At 41.8% G+C, this 16,088-nt stretch overlaps 1 protein-coding gene across 4 annotated transcripts in view; it reads left to right on the top strand.

Annotated features, from left to right (window-relative positions):
* TRAF3IP2 (TRAF3 interacting protein 2) overlaps positions 1 to 16,088 on the top strand; it is a 43,121-nt gene that overhangs the window by 11,569 nt on the left and 15,464 nt on the right. For 2 of the 4 annotated variants that reach the window (XM_070449947.1, XM_070449945.1), the window contains 2 exons: positions 1,584 to 2,434; positions 13,352 to 13,544. In XM_070449947.1, the coding sequence (XP_070306048.1) occupies positions 1,584 to 2,434; positions 13,352 to 13,544 (1,044 nt within the window). Of the gene's footprint in view, positions 1 to 1,583; positions 2,435 to 13,351; positions 13,545 to 16,088 lie in introns of those variants that run through there. The other 2 variants (XM_020890390.2, XM_070449946.1) reach the window with 2 other exon arrangements.

Below are 16,088 nucleotides of genomic sequence, written 5' to 3' on the forward strand. Positions count from 1 at the left end.
GTGGGAAACCACTGATCCCACTTCTGCTCTGCGGGGCAGCATTTTAAAATGCATGTGACTTTCCTAGTGGTCCAGAGGCTAAGACTTCAGGCTCCCAGTTCAGCAGGAGGCCCAGGTTTAAACTTTGGTCCTGGTCAGGAAACTAGACCCCACATGCCGCAGCTAAGACCTAGTAGCAGCCAAATAAATAAAAATATTTTCTAAAAGTATGTTGCTTAAAATGCATGCTGTCATGTTGCCATTGGGTTGGGTATTAGGCTCAAGAGAAGGGGAATTCCTATTTTTCCAGCTTGTCTTAGAGCAGTAACTGATGGGCATCATGCCTTGGGGCACAGTAAACCCTCAGTAAGTGTTTGTGGTTGAAATTCTACATAGATGAAAGAGGAATTTAACGATCCAACCACTAGCACCGCTCCTTTTCTCTGTATGGCATTTGAGGCATGTTATGTATGAGGCCTTCATGGAGCAGACCGCTGGGGTCTTTTCTTGTGACTCCTTCACTCCCACTGTCCCTGCTCTGGCTTCCTGTCCTCACCTAGAGACATCTTTTCCCCTGACCTGCCTCCTTCCTTCCTCCGGAGCCTAAGTATTCTGGGGCATCATTTCAACCAATGTAATGATAAGGGGAGGCCAATTTTCTTTCCCATTCTGTCATGTTGGTTGAGAGTTCTATTTCTATGGGTAAAACAGTATTCCCTGGACTGTGGGCTGACTGCTGTGGGCTAAAGGCTAGTTTATTGAGCCTTGTCCATGGAGCTGCTACATCACAGGCCAGATGGTCATGCAGGCATCATGCAAGAGGGAATTAAGTCCTCCAAATAACCTATAGCTGTAACTGGAAAATGTCACTATGACCTTTTTTCCAGTGCTTTTTAAACTCAGGCTTTAAAAGTCTTTTTTCTTTTTCTTTTCTTTTTTTTTTAATTAGGCAATATGTCACATGGAGCAATAGTTTAAAAGCTCAGAAGGTAAAAATTCTCCCTCATCCTCCTCTCCCTCAGCTTAGCCCCTTCTCAAAGGCAACCAATGCACCAATGTCTTATGTGTCCTTCATATACATTTTATATGTGTGCAAGCAGATGTGCATGCACACACACACATACTCACACATTCCCCTCTCCTAATATTTTCCCACAAAATAGCAGCACCCTTTACACATTGGTCTGCACCTTGCTTTTTTTTTTTTTTCTTATCACTTAACAGTATATTTTGGAGGTCATTCCACATCTGTTACTGATATTTCTTTCATCATGGATTCCAAACACACATGAAGCAATCCACATTCTGATCATTTCTCTTTCCTCGGAAATTGGCCATTGGTTTTCATCTGTCTTCCCCTTGCTGGTGTATGACTTCTACCACACAATGGTCCAGTCACATTCTTTGAATAGCCTTCCAGAAAAAATTATCCTAATAAGTCTTAGTGCCTTTCCCTGGAGGATAAGTGAATGATTTTACGTGACTGGGGGCTCCGCCAGCATGTTGGTGTCACACTACTGTTAATTTGAAACACATCTTGAATGGGGTCCCTTAAGGTCATGAAGTGGGGACTCCAAGAACTGACCTGACTCCTGAGGTTGTAGCATGTTTTCTCTTGTTCCAGACACTAGAATGAACCGAAGCATTCCTGTGGAGGTGGATGAATCAGAACCATATCCAAGTCAGTTGCTGAAACCCCCCTCAGAATATTCCCTGGCAGAGGAGTCAGAACCGCCTGCTCCAGATGCAAGGAACACGGCACCTAACAACTTGTCTGCACCCCCAACTGCTCGGTCTTCCTCCAGAGACTTTCCTCAGGCTCACCCACCCCTGCAACTATCAAATCTCCAGCAGCCTGTGTCCCCGAGGGTCACCCACCTGCGCGCTAAAGTCTTGGCAGAGAGTGAAGACAGCTTGTGGAGGAGACACCTGGATCCCAGCAAAGACTTCCCCTCAGGCTTCTCTGCAGCCGGGGAGCCCGAGACTCAGTCTGTGGCTGGAGCCCTCCCCCAGGAGCATCAGTTTTCCCTTACAGAAAAGCGTAATCAATGGCTGGGATCTTGGCTCTCAGCAACTTCCCCGGACACTGGCCATGACTCTGACAAATCCGACCAAAGTGTACCTAATGCCTCAGCAGACCCCCAGAGTGGTAGCCAGGAGATGGTGCCCCGGCCGCATAGGAGCAGAGCAGCCCCAGACCCACCTACAATAGACACGGGGTATGATTCACAGCCACAGGACGTCCTGGGCATCAGGCAACTGGAAAGACCCCTACCCCTCACCTCCGTGTGTTACCTCCAGGACCTCCCCAGACCGCTCAGATCCAGGGAGTTCCATCAGTGCGAACCTCAGAGATACCCAGCGTGGGCACAGATGCTGCCCCCCGAGCCCTCTGTGCAAGCTCAGTGGAATTATCACTACTATTGTCCTGGAGACCCCGACCACCAAGTGCCATGTAAGTGAGTCGCTCTCCTCTGGATGCCATGGCCCGGGTAACAGTAAACGGGAATCTCGCGCCAGTGTCTCACATCGCTAGACCAGCATGGGCAGGTCAGAAGGCAGGGAGGGCATTCTGCTTCCTGTGGCGCTCTCCATGTGTGTTTGGATTTGCAAGGGGCTTTAGAAGAAAGCTTTATCTTGGCCCAGAGCCTGTCCCAATTGGAACCTGCCTCTCTAGGAAATGTTAAGAAGAAAACAGACTGCTCTCTAGGATAGCTGAAGTGAAACTTACCTACAGATGGCAGGGAGCCATCCCAAATGACTTCTAGAAAATTTTGTTGTCCAAATTCTTGGGCATTCTTTACATACTTGTTCTCCACCTTAGATTTCTCAGAGAAAGAGGCCTTCAGTCAAAAAAATCAGAAGGTGCCCAGAATGTCATTGAGGCTTCAAATTCATGGCATTACCTGAAGGTCCCTATTGGCACACCTAATGCCAGTATGGCATCTACTTTGGGCCTTTTTTACTTCTCTTGTCAGACTGTAAGCTTTTGCACATCAGCAAATTATGTATTTTCAACCCATAATTCCCCAGCATTTAGCACAGTGACCAATATATACGAGACTCTCAACAAATTATGTTCAATGAATGAATAAAATGCATCAGTACAGTAAGCATCTCTGAAAGTGATAAACTCTTAGACTGAGGTAAAAGGTCTGTTATAGTTCTTGATGTCAAGTCTCCATGAGGCTGCTGGAAAATAACAATAGGGCTTTACAGATGAAACACTGGCTGGGAGGCTGGGAGATGCAATATTTTTCTTAGCAAATAAACACCATATCAAAAGCAGTTTGAAGAGTCTGACCAAATCAGATGCCTAGCTTTAAAATAAATTATGGAAATAATCACAAATCCTGTAATCAATCATAATTTATTTATTTGCATGTGTACATTTAATATAAAGCTTCCGAAAGCAAATTCAGCAACCGGGTCATTCATAGTTTAAAAAAAGAAAATGTGAGGTAAAGGAATTTAACTTAGATGATGCCTGAAAGAAAACAGGGAAGAATGAATGTGAGTTAAGAGTGAGGCTAAGAGATGAGGCAGCAGCAGGGCTTTGGGAGAAAGAGCCCCTGAGATCTACAACTGGGACTCTGGTATTGGTGTTGGATGTTGGGTGGTCAACTGACTGGATACCACTCTGAGTGTCCAGGAGCAGGGTGAGCGTGCTGGTGAAGTTCCTTAAGCATAAATCACTGAACCTTGGCAGAGTCAGGATTTACATTTCTTTCTCAATGATTTTTAGGTTAAAAAGGAATCCTACAATACTTTTTTTTTTTTTTTAAGATTCTACTCTGCATTTAAAGATAATTTTTCTGATCATAATAATAATATTTGTTCACTTTCAAAACTCAAATATGCCCAAAAGTCTAATTCATGTTTCTATCACCCAAATATAATTCCTTATTGGGGTTTGACATATGTACTGTTTTTTTTGCATGTATATATTTAATATGATATTAAAATAACTTCAGTATAATTTTCTAGCATTGTTTCAAAATGTTGCATAGTATTTCGTCAGATGGATCTATCAAGTTGTTTTTTAAGCTGTTTTCTGTTGTTGGATATTTTAGTTTCCCGTTTCTGATCCAATAAGCAATGATACGATACGTCACGTACCTACGTTCTTATCTGCATGTCTGGTTAATTCCTTAGATTAATGTGTGGAAGTACTAATACTTCATCAAGGGCTTTGTGATACTAAATCCCAAGCCTTAAACCACTAACAAGAGGAAGCCTCATTGTAATAGACAGAGAAAGCGTGGACAATTATCATTTGGGGGTCCCAGGAAGATCTTCCCACTTGAAGATATTTTTCCTGTTGAACCCTGAAATGTCATCACTAGCAATCTAGTCCTTGGAGGTAAGCTTTGCCCTCCCTGGGCAGGCTCTGTTAAAAAGCAAACGCTCCCACTGGGAACACTCTTAGTCTTTAACACCTGCTTTCTTTATTCAGATTGCCTCCGCTTGTGCTCTACATTATTTCCTTCTATTGACTTGGGGAGGAAGGAGGGGGCCCTAGGATCCTGGGAGTGAAGACAAGTGCTGAAAGGCAGAGAGGAGAAAACTGGGACAGGAGAAGGGACTAATTCACGGAAGGTGTATAAACAGCCAATAAGTGTATGAAACCAAGCTTCACATTACTGATTTAAGAAATGCAAAAATTTTAAATATATATTTTTCCTAATCAGACACACAAAAATTAAAAGCCTGGGACAATATCTAGTGTTAGTGGGGTTATGGGAAAATGAACATTCCCATCTACTCTTGTTTTTTTTTTTTATATTTTGTGATTTTATCTATTTTTGGCTGTGCTGAGTCTAAGTTGCTATGCTAGGGCTTTTCTTTAGTTGCAGTAAGCAGGGGCTAATCTATAGTTGCCTTGCACGGGCTTCTCATTGCAGTGGCTTCTCTTGCTGTGGAGCACAGGTTCTAGGGCACTCAGGCTTCAGGAGTTGCAGCTCCCAGACACTAGAGTACAGACTCAATAGTCGTGGCACATAGGCTTCCTTGCTCTGCGGCATGTGGGATCTTCCCAGATCTGGGATCGGACCCGTGTCTCCTGCATTAGCAGGCAGATTCTTTACTGAGCCACCAGGAAGCCCCCATCTATTCTTGATAGGAATATAAGTTGGTATAGTCTTCCAGAAGGCAATTTCACTATCAAAATTTTAAACGTGTCCTATTTGGTCCAGCATCTCGCTTGTGAGAATCTATTCTATAGACACATTCAATTAGCATGTAAAAATACATGAATAAGGACTTTTATTAAAGCATTGTTGCATTAGAGTAAGAATAAAAAATCTAAAATGCCTATCAATAAGGGGAAAATTATTGCCAATAATTATAAATAATTATCAAATTATGTTATAAAGGATATAAATTATTGTAAATAAGTTGTGATTTGTTTATACAATAGACTATTAGGCCCCTGTTACTACACTCTGACATAAAAAAGATTAAAGGAGAAGCATGCTATGAGGATCCCATACATGCTATTTTTTAAACTATATATGTTTAAAAACATTAAAAAGACTGGAAGATGGCCACAACCATTAACAGTGATCGTGAGGGGGAGGGGAATAAGGAATTAGGAGAGACAGGGAGATTTTTCTTCTAACTCTCTATACTTTTGTTAAATTTGTTATAGCAAACAGGCATTACTTTTATAATGTAAAAAATAAATAAAAGTTAAAAAGAAAAAAGTAAAAGGAAATGAGAACATGTGGGCTCACCCTAAATCACCCCGCATGTGCCTTGGCCCTGGCCTCCAGGGGCCTCTAATTACAGGGAAGAGGGTCAGGGTTGGGCTGGTTTTGTCTGGGAAAACCAGTGCTTATGTTTTGTCCTCAGAGCACTGCAAACCCAGAATATTTCTGAAGCATCCTATAGCAATGGCTCCCAAGAAGGTTGCTATGAGGATTAAATGAGATAATGTATTAAAGACACTAGGAAAGTGGCTGGCTTGTAGTAAGCTCTCAATAACTAGCAGCTCTTAGTTATTATTGCTATTATTTAAACAGATCCTGCAGCCCAGCCCTGTAAAGTACCCCTCTACTTCTAGATCCCTCTCGCTGGCACAGATTTTAAGCATTCAAAGCATGTGTACAAATGCTTAGTTTCATGTCAGGGCTATCACTGCACTTAATTATCAACAAAACCGCTTCAAAAGAGCTGTTCACCTAAGCGATGCTCTTGCAGTTGGAAACCATGGCTACGTGATTCTACGTGGCTTTAGAAGAGCATTACTTCCTCATCTGTTAGTGAAAATATAAATAAATGCTCATCATGCAAATGGCACAGCTTAGCCCCTGCAAGTTAAAGCGCGAATGGTTACTAGTCACTCCTTTCATGTAAAAAAAAGTTATCAAAGCAGGTGAAAACAAAAAGTGGAAAAGTCTATTTCTTTCCTTCCCCATCATCCCCCAGAGAAGTCAGCCTCTTCCTGCCTCAAAATCCTTCCTCTGAAGGTCACCAGAATGGAGGTCACGGCTCTGCAATCAAATGAAACCCTTGACGCAAATAAATTGGGAAAAAAAAAAAAAGAATGTATTAAATCTAAAGTGCTCTTTTCTTACTGTAAAATTTTTGCTTTCTATACCAAAGAGACTGAATAAAATAAACCCGTGGACACATGCCCACTATTGCTCACATAGACTCCCAAACATGATTATTTGTGTGCTAAAATGCATGTACAGTTAAAAGTAAGGCAAGAACAAAGCAGATGGAAGAGATGATAAAGAAAGGCAGTCCCTTTCAGGAACTACAGCTGTTTACAGCTGGGGGAGTTCCTGTAACAGTTTATGTTGGCCACCTTGTCTTCCTGGCTAAACTGATTGTATTATATCATCATTTTTTTTTTTTTGACAACTTGAAAACCACATTTTACTTTCTCCCTCATAAATTCTTCTAATATCATTCTTAATAAGGAAGAAAAATGTTGAATGTTTTGACTGATAAGTGGAAAACCTTGTTTAGGATTTGGTTTACAAATTCCAAGTGGTCAAAGCCCAGTAACACGAAGACCATGGGTAACCCACGCCAAGAGGATCATAAGATTGACGAGCAACATACAGTTCTGGGCACCCACGCATGATTGTGCAAGATTTGTATTTTTGTTCTATGATGAACGCTGCATCAGAATCTAGGAGTTACTATGCTAATAAATCACTTGTCTATCACATCCCCCACCACCTTCTAGTCTCCATCTTCTACAGAATACAATCTCTTGATGGAATTTTAGGCATAGAGCACAAGTCTCTGGGGGAGATATCTTGGGGAGCTGTTCTTAAGTCTACCGTGTAGGTGGCTGCTGGCTTGCATATCTCCTACTCATACACTAACGAGTGTGGGTTTATGTTTCAAAACAGACATCCACAGACAAACAGATTTTCCCTTTCTCTCCTGATTTATTTTGAGCAGCTCAGGAGAACTATAGCCTATTTATCTCTAGTCATTGCATGCCTAGCTATAGAAGTTCAGTAATATTTGTTGAATGAATAAAAAGAAATCTGTTCCCTACTTCCTAGAAAAAGAAGTGATTCCCTAATTATGAGCAGAGGCTTTGTGATCTCAAGCCTTTGAAAGGCCATCTCTTTACTTGTCTTATGGGAGGGCAGAGGAAAGAAAGGAGATCACTGGGATTTAGAAACAAACCTGCTCATTTGTTCATCAACTTAGGCAAATATTTGCCCAGTTCTATGCTAGGCACTGGGTGTACAGTAGTGAATGCAACATCCTGTCTTTGTGGAGTTCTTAGTCTACTGGAGATAAGTCTACTGATAAGTAGAAATCAGCAAACAAAATAACAAAGAGTACGTGTTATAAACAAAATAGCCAGGTGTTAGAGCAAGCATTAACAGCTTGGTGAGAGGAGGCCTCTTTGAGGAGGACACATTTGAGCTGAAGGATGAGAAGGTCCAGGAAGCAAGGACTTTAGTATTGTTAATGTACTGAAAACAAGTGAGTGGAGATAGAACAGAGTGAGCAGTGAGAGAATGATATGCTAGAAAATGAAGGAGGCAAGGACTGTGATATGGAATTTGGATTTTTTACTCAGTTTAACTTCATCTTCAGGAAAGCAAAAAATTGAACTCTATAGTTCAGTTCCCCTGAATAAGGAACTTAGAACAGTACTTGGCATGTAACAAGTACTCAGTAAATACTAGCCATTATTATATATACCATACCCAACTAAACTAGCAAGCCTTGGTAAAAATAGTAGAAGGAAACTATCAAAACTTAAGCAATGAAAAAACGTTCATTTACCTGAAAATGTAGATTTTATTTCGCAACTTCTTCATACAACCAGCCAAGTTCCAGTGGAACCAGTCAAGTTCCACTTAAAAAGGAAATCTTATTTTTGATTGACCCTCTGATAGTCAATTTTGTTTTAAACAATCAAAAGATAGCACAGAGAACTATTTTGTCAGTACCCTAATTTTAAAATTGAGGTGGATGATTTTCATCTGCTTACATAAACCATTTTATCACAGGTGGCCATTTAAGTTTTTATCACAGGTGGCCATTTCAGAAACAAGAGTTACAGCTAATCAAACACTTAGTCCTCATGCCTTGGTGATTTTAATGATATGATTTGTTGCTATGAGACAAAAACATGTTGTGCGAGAAATAATCTGTTCGAAATCATATGACCTTGCTTCAAAGGCTTTTGATTAACAGCACTAACATACACTTTCTGGAAAAGAAACAAACCCTATGATTAGAGCTTGGTAGTCCTTTTAAAGCAAATAAAACCTTATTAGCCATTTATTAATAGATATGGGAAGCAAGAATGGCTCCAAGCATTAAAAACTTTCAAGGCCACTAGCAAAGTTGCTCCTCTCTTACCTTTTCTTTCTTCTTCCTGCCTCCAAAGGAGACACTGAAAAATACCCCAGATGGATAGCAGATGAGAAATAGATTGCCTAGAAGACCCAAGACCTAGCAGGCAGATTATGCCATCCTACATGGCTTTGCTTGTGTGTATATATGAAGTTGACTTTGTAACTCTTCAGTCTTCATTCATAGATTAAACATCCCCCAGGTATTGGCACTGTGCTTTGAGATGTGGTGGCAAACAGACACAGTGCATGCTTTTACAAAGCTTAGAGTCAAGTAGGAAGTAGGCAAGGCAGGCAAGAAGTTGACAAGTAGGAGTCATGCTTACTTACACAAACATGAAAAGTGCTCGGAAGAAAGTACAGTGGTGAGATGGGATAAGTAACTGGTGAACAGATGATATCTGAGCTGAGCCCTGAATGTCAAGAAGTTGATCTGTAAAGCTACAGGACAAAACATTCTGAGCAGAGGGGATGGCAGACTCAGGCTCCCAGAGGTGGGGACTAGCTTGGCGTTCAAGATGAACAAAGACAGCCAGGGTAGCTGGGGCTTGCTGAACTTTTGAGAGTGTAGTAGGAGATAAAATCAAGAACAACAGGGACCCCATTCATGCAAGGTGGATTTTAAATGCAATAGGAAATCTCTGGAGGGCTCTATCTATTGCTAGCTTTGTAAAGGGTCTATCCATACAAGACTCACCTAAAAACATGGCTAGCCCTTGCCTAATGACCTGATGGCAATGGCACTTTTTGCCCTGTTCTAACTGGGGAAGGGCCCTTCGTGGTGGCTCAGTGGTAAAGAATCTGCCTGCCAATGCAGGAGACATGGGTTCAATCCCTGGGTCAGGAAGATCCCCTGGAGAAGAGAATGGCAGCAACCCACTGCAGTATTCTTGTCTGGGGAGTTCTGTGGACAGAGGAGCCTGGAGGGCTATAGTCCACGGGGTCTCAAAGAGTCAGACAAGACTTAGAGACTGAACAACAACAACTGAGGAAAAGAGCAGCAGGAGAGACCAGTCCTATAGTCCCGAAACTCCAGCTGGTGAGCTGGACCCCTTGGAACTTGTCTGACCTGGCCCAGGATGGCCATAAGAACAAAACCTTGTTTTATCTTGTTCTAGATCATAGGGGGTCTCTGGGGTCCTGTCTCCCCATTTTTAGAGATGCCATCCAAGCCCTGGTCTTTGTCAGCCAGGGGTAGGCCCAGGCAGATCCTTTTAGCCCCTTCCCCTTCCTTAAGCCCCAGATATCATGACCAGGCCTAACCAACAGCAGGGCAAGGGTCACAGTCAGGGTCACAAGACAAGCCGTGTTCAGAGAGATGTGGTCAGTTTTGCCAGAGGAAGCATGACCTGGTGTCATGGGTCAAAGCAGACAATAGACCGAATCCAGGGAATCTGACCAAGCTTGAAAGACTGGCTGGGGCACGTTTGCAGGGTCACCCAGTCAAGTTTCCTGAGCGCACATAGTGGGGACCTGCTAGTGGCCACACTAATGAACATACACATTATCAGTCTTCTGTACTTGAGGCCATATTCCTCTAGACGGTTCTTGACTACTTAGCAAACCAAGAATAAAAATCTTAACCACATTCTCACCCTCCACATCCTGGTGCTACCGACTTGCTTTTTCTGTTATTTCTTGCTCACTTGCAAGTTTTGTTTCACCCTACTTCCCTGCAAGTATTCTACCTACACAACAGGCAAATTGGTTACTACTTTTATAATCAGAAGAAGAATAAAGACCAGTAAAGAGCTTTTGAAGATCACGGTTCCTTCTTGCCCTAACTAGCTATGCCTGCTTGATCATCCAAGTTCTTACTTGGGCAGAGGTGGCAATGCTTGGATCACCGGGACATGCTCTGGGGGCGATCCACATGGCTCTTTTTGCGGGGTTTTACGTGCCTCTCTCCAGTCCTTCTACAGGCTGAGCCCACCCCAACGTGCATCCCAGCCTCTCAGACTTCGCACACTCGAGCCCCGTTGGATCTAGACAGTTCCCTCAGAACCTTCCTCTCCCACCCTTCCTGGGTTCCTTGCATCCCTCCTCTGGCCCTCACTTCTCTTCTCTCACCGGGTCAGGCTGGTTGCCTTTAATCCTTTGGGACTCTCTAACTCCTGGGCCTGGCTGGGGCTAACTTTCTCCCAGGTAAGAAATTCATATAAGTTAATGTGAGGACTGGCTTTGCTCTAAGACCTGCCCTCTTCGAACCTCCTGGCCCCAAGTGCACATGGCCTTTAGCAAGAGAGGGCTGAGACGGTTGTGAGGTGTTGCCAACTGCGTGGCTACTTCCCAGGGATATGAGCCAAGTTTTCATTCATTTACTTCTTCCTAAGAGGGACTGAAAAAGCTGACTTGAAACTCAACATTCAAAAAACAAGGATCATGGCATCCATCCCCATAACTTTGTGGCAAATAGAAGGGGAAAAAGTGGAAGCAGTGACATATTTTTTTTCCCTTGGGCTCCAAAATCATTGCAGTTGGTCACTATAGTCATGAATTTAAAAGACACTGCTCCTTGGAAGGAAAGTTATGACAAACATAGACAGCACATTAAAAAGCAGAGACATCACTTTGCTAACCAAGGTCCATCTAGTCAAAGCTATGGTTTTTCCAGAAGTCCTATACCAATGTGAGAGTTGGACCACAAAGAAGGCTGACTGCCGAAAAATTGATGCTTTCAATCTGTGGTGCAGGAGGAGACTCTTGAGGGTCCCTTATATGCAGAGTACATCATGAGAAATGCTGGGCTGGGTGAAGCACAAGCTGGAATCAAGATTGCTGGGAAGAATATAAAAAACCTCAGATATGCAGATGACACCACCCTTATGGCAGAAAGTGAAGAAATAAAGAACCTCTTGATGAAAGTGAAAGAGGAGAGTGAAAAAGTTGGCTTAAAGCTCAACCTTCAGAAAGCTAAGATCATGGCATCCAGTCCCATCACTTCATGGGAAATAGGTGGGGAAACAGTGGCTGACTTTATTTTGGGGGGCTCCAAAATCACTGCAGATGGTGATTGCAGCCATGAAATTAAAAGGTGCTTTACTCCTTGGAAGGAAAGTTATGACCAACCTAGATAGCATGTTAAAAAGCAGAGACATTACTTTGCCAAGAAAGGTCTGTCTAGTCAAGGCTATGGTTTTTCCAGTAGTCATGTATGGATGTGAGAGTTGGACTATAAAGAAAGCTGAGCACAGAAGAATTGATGCTTTTGAACTGTGGTGTTGGAGAAGACTCTTGAGAGTCCCTTGGACTACAAGGAGATCAAACCAGTCCATCCTAAGGAAAATCAGTCCTGGGTATTCATTGACAGGAATGTTGTTGAAGCTGAAACTCCAATACTTTGGCCACCTGATGCGAAGAGCTGATTCATTTGAAAAGTCCCTGATGTTGGGAAAGATAGAAGGCAGGAGGAGAAGGGGACGACAGAGGATGAGATGGTTAGATGGCATCACCAACTCAATGGACATGAGTTTGGGTAAACTTTGGGAGTTGGTGATTGGCAGGGAGGCCTGGCATGCTGCAGTTCATGGGATCAAAAGAGTCGGACATGACTGAGCAACTGAACTGAACTGAACTGGCCAGCAAGAAGATCAAACCAGTCAATCCTAAAGGAAATCAATCCTGAATATTCATTGGAAGCACTGATAATGAAGTTGAAGTTCCAATACTTTGGCCACCTGATGCGAAGAGCCGACTCATTGGATAAGGCTCTGATGCTGGGAAAGATTGAAGGAGAAAGGAGAAGGGGGCAGCAGAGAATGAGATGGTTAGATAACACCACCAACTCAATGGGCATGAATCTGAACAAACTCTGGGAGATAGTAGAGGACAGAGAAGCCTGGCATGCTACAGTCCATGAGGTCACAAAGAGTCAGACACAACTTAACAACTGAACAGCAGCAAAGAGGAACTGGTGTGTGTGGGGGGGGGCTGGGCGGGGGGTGTCCAGGGAAGGAAATGAGCAAGTAGTGATTCTGTAGCTATCATAAGGATAATTTCTCCTAGCCTTGGGTTTTAAAATTTGGGGAATTATGGTAGGAATAGTGGTGATCTGGACCCCTTGAAATGTATGTGACCTGACCCAGGAAAGCTATAACAGCAAAACCTGGTGATATAGCTCATCCTAGACCAAAGGGTTCTCTGTGGTCCTACCTCCCCATTCTTAAAGATGCCCTCCAAATCCTGGTCTTTATCAGCTGTGGGGCTGGAATCAGCTCAGTTTGGATAATTTTAAGCATCTTATTTAAACAGGGGCCTATGTGGAGCTCTGTGTTTCCAATTTAAAACATTAAACTCATGATTTCACAGATGTTCTTGTTTAGGAAAACAATAAAGACAATGACTCAGCTTAATGAAAACTATCAAGTAAATAATAGTACAGAAATGTGGCAAACATCTCGGAGGTGGTAAATGATATATGGAACCCTCAGTTGGTATAAAAACAAAAATTTGCACTGAGCTTACCTCTCCTTTCATGCAAAGGAGCCACAGTCAGTCTTCCCTGTTTTCTTTGCTGTCTTCACCTACAGATGGCCATGACTACCCTCGAGCAGCCTACCAGCAAGTGATCCAGCCAGCTCTACCTGGGCAGGCCCCACCTGGAGCCCATGTGAGAGGCCTGCACCCCGTGCAGAAGGTCATCCTGAGTTTTCCCAGCCCCTGGGACCAAGAAGAGAGGGCTCCACAGAGAAACTACTCTCCCACAGGTCTCCCCAGGTATCAGTAAGTACAACTGATGGGGCCAAATTTCAGACAGTTTTAATATGAAAAAGAATGACGCCAGTGCAATCAATATGTATCAGAAACCTATTCCTTTGCCACACAGGCTGGTGACCAAGTCAAACAGTTGAACACCCCACATAGACTTTTCAGGTCAAGAGGAAACGGAAGCTGTGTGATAAGGATCTGTTCACCAGACACATGAAGCCATTGATGACTCGTCAAAATGCCCTTGAAGGAAAGGCTCTTAAGATGCTAAGTCACACCTGCTTTTACTTCCAGATCTCTTGGCCTTTTGGATCAAGAAATAGGTTTTCATTTTCACTATGACTGACTTCCAAGGCTACAGTTCTTTTTAATATCCCTAATCTCTACACCTGTTTAAGTCCATTTCTTACTTTGAAATTTTAAATTCAATTGGTTCTCAATAGAAATTTAAAACAACTTTTATTTTGTAATAAAAGCATTCACTCATGTTTAACACCATTATTAGGTCTTTCCAATACTTCTTCCAGTAAAATCATTTTGGCTTTTCTTGACTTTTATTGTCTAATCTTTTAATCACATTTCTTTTCATTGTTCTTTTTTGACTTTTCAAGTTTTTGTTTTTGTTTTGTTTTTTTCCTCTTCATTTATAGATCTAAAATATACAGGGAAACCTCATGTAAATGGAGCTTCCTAATTTATGACAAAATTGGAAAGAGAGTAGATTAAACATTTGCTCTTGCTCAAGCACAACTTTTATCTATCACTCAGAGTAAATCTATATTCCATTTTGAGAATGGAATGAGATATGAACTTCTTATTGAAGCAATTTTTTTTCAGAAATGGAGAAATAGGTAATCGGCTCAAAAGTGTATTGAAAAAAAAGCCTACTCTATTTACAATGGCAAATAAGGTGCCTTTCCTCTTCACTCAAAAGCCAACAACCCTCAGATTTCCTTTGCAGACAGATGCCTTATTTTTTTTTTTTACAAACAAAATTGCATGGAATTTAAGTAATGGAAATAAGTAATGATTTTATAGTCAGATCGGCACTCTTGTAGAAAGCAATCTAAAATTCCAAGAAAACAAAATTTAAGCATCTCTATGTGTAGTGTTGAATAGGAGAGGCAATAGTAATTTTTAAAATAAGCTTTTATTTTGAAATGATTTGGGATTTATTTATTGTAAATAGTACAGAGCAATTGCTTTTGTAACATCAATTAATACCTGCTATGGTCTCGAGGATTTATCATTTTAAGATAATGAAAAGTAAGTTTAGGTAATGAGATTAATTCCCTTCTTACTGATCTTTGGAAGGGGAACCTTGATACAGAAAGATTACTCTGTCATTACTCTCCATGATATTGTTTTTATATTAAAGTTTTTTTTTTTTGATAGTATCAAGGCCTTAAGATTTCTTTGTCAAATGAGCATGTATGCATGAAGTCGCTTCAGTCGTGTCTGACTCTTTGTGACCCTAGTGACTAAAGCCCTCCAGGCTTCTCTGTCCATGGGATTCTCCAGGAAAGAATACTGGAGTGGGTTACCATGCCCTTCTCCAAGCAAGAGCATAGTACCATGCTCTTCCCAACCTAGGAATCAATCCATGTCTCTTAGGTCTCCTGCTTTGGCAGGCGCGTTCTTTACCACTAGCGCCACCTGGGAAGCTTTGTCAAATGAGCAATCATCTTTTGTAAACAACTAAGTAACTTTGGGTACAAAGGCACTTAATGCAAAAAGAATATGGAATTGGATCACCATTAGATGAAAGCATATTGTGTAGAAATTTTTTTCTATATTAATATAAAATAAAAATAACTTCCTCAAACACCACAATAAGAACTATATTAATAGCATAGTTGAGATTTTGTATAATTTTAAATCTTGTTACATAGGACTTTCAGATTTTTTGATTACTCTTTTGGGTAAAAATATGAAAGCATAAGCAATAACCCACTAAAACTAGGCATATACACATAGATATTACATTCAAAACTTTTTAAAAATTTATAATATAAAACAATTGCAAACACATAACAAGTAACTTTCCTGTTCCTGCTACCTAGATTTTTTTAAATGTTAACAATGCCACATTTACTTCATTTTTTTTTTGAAGAAATAAAATATTATAGACAAAGTTTTGGTCCCCCCTAGCACTTAGAATTCAGTTACAGAAAACAGAAACAACTCTAGCTGTTGTAAACAGAAGGGATTTAATATAAGGAATTGGGTGCTTATGACATTGGAGTTTGGAGGTTTTAGGTTGGGCTTCCAGGAATGGTCCCAGGGCAACATCACAGAACAGGGGACCAGAGGTGTTGCTTCCTCTGGCCTGGTCAGAGAGGCAGAGGTCCAGAAAGCCACCACAGAGCTCTCCATTCTAGGCCATGCTGCCAGCACCATCCAGAATTAGGACGCTGCCACTGCAGCTATTGGAAACATTCCCTGCCTACAAGGTCTGCGCTGGCAAAATACTGATGCCCGTGCCTTCCCTTGACTCTGTGAAGCTGTAATGGAACACTGGGAGGCCTCCTCAGCACCCTGTGACAGCACTTACCAACA

The sequence above is a fragment of the Odocoileus virginianus genome, chromosome 19, assembly GCF_023699985.2.
Source record: "Odocoileus virginianus isolate 20LAN1187 ecotype Illinois chromosome 19, Ovbor_1.2, whole genome shotgun sequence".
NCBI classification, from domain to species: Eukaryota; Metazoa; Chordata; class Mammalia; order Artiodactyla; family Cervidae; genus Odocoileus; species Odocoileus virginianus.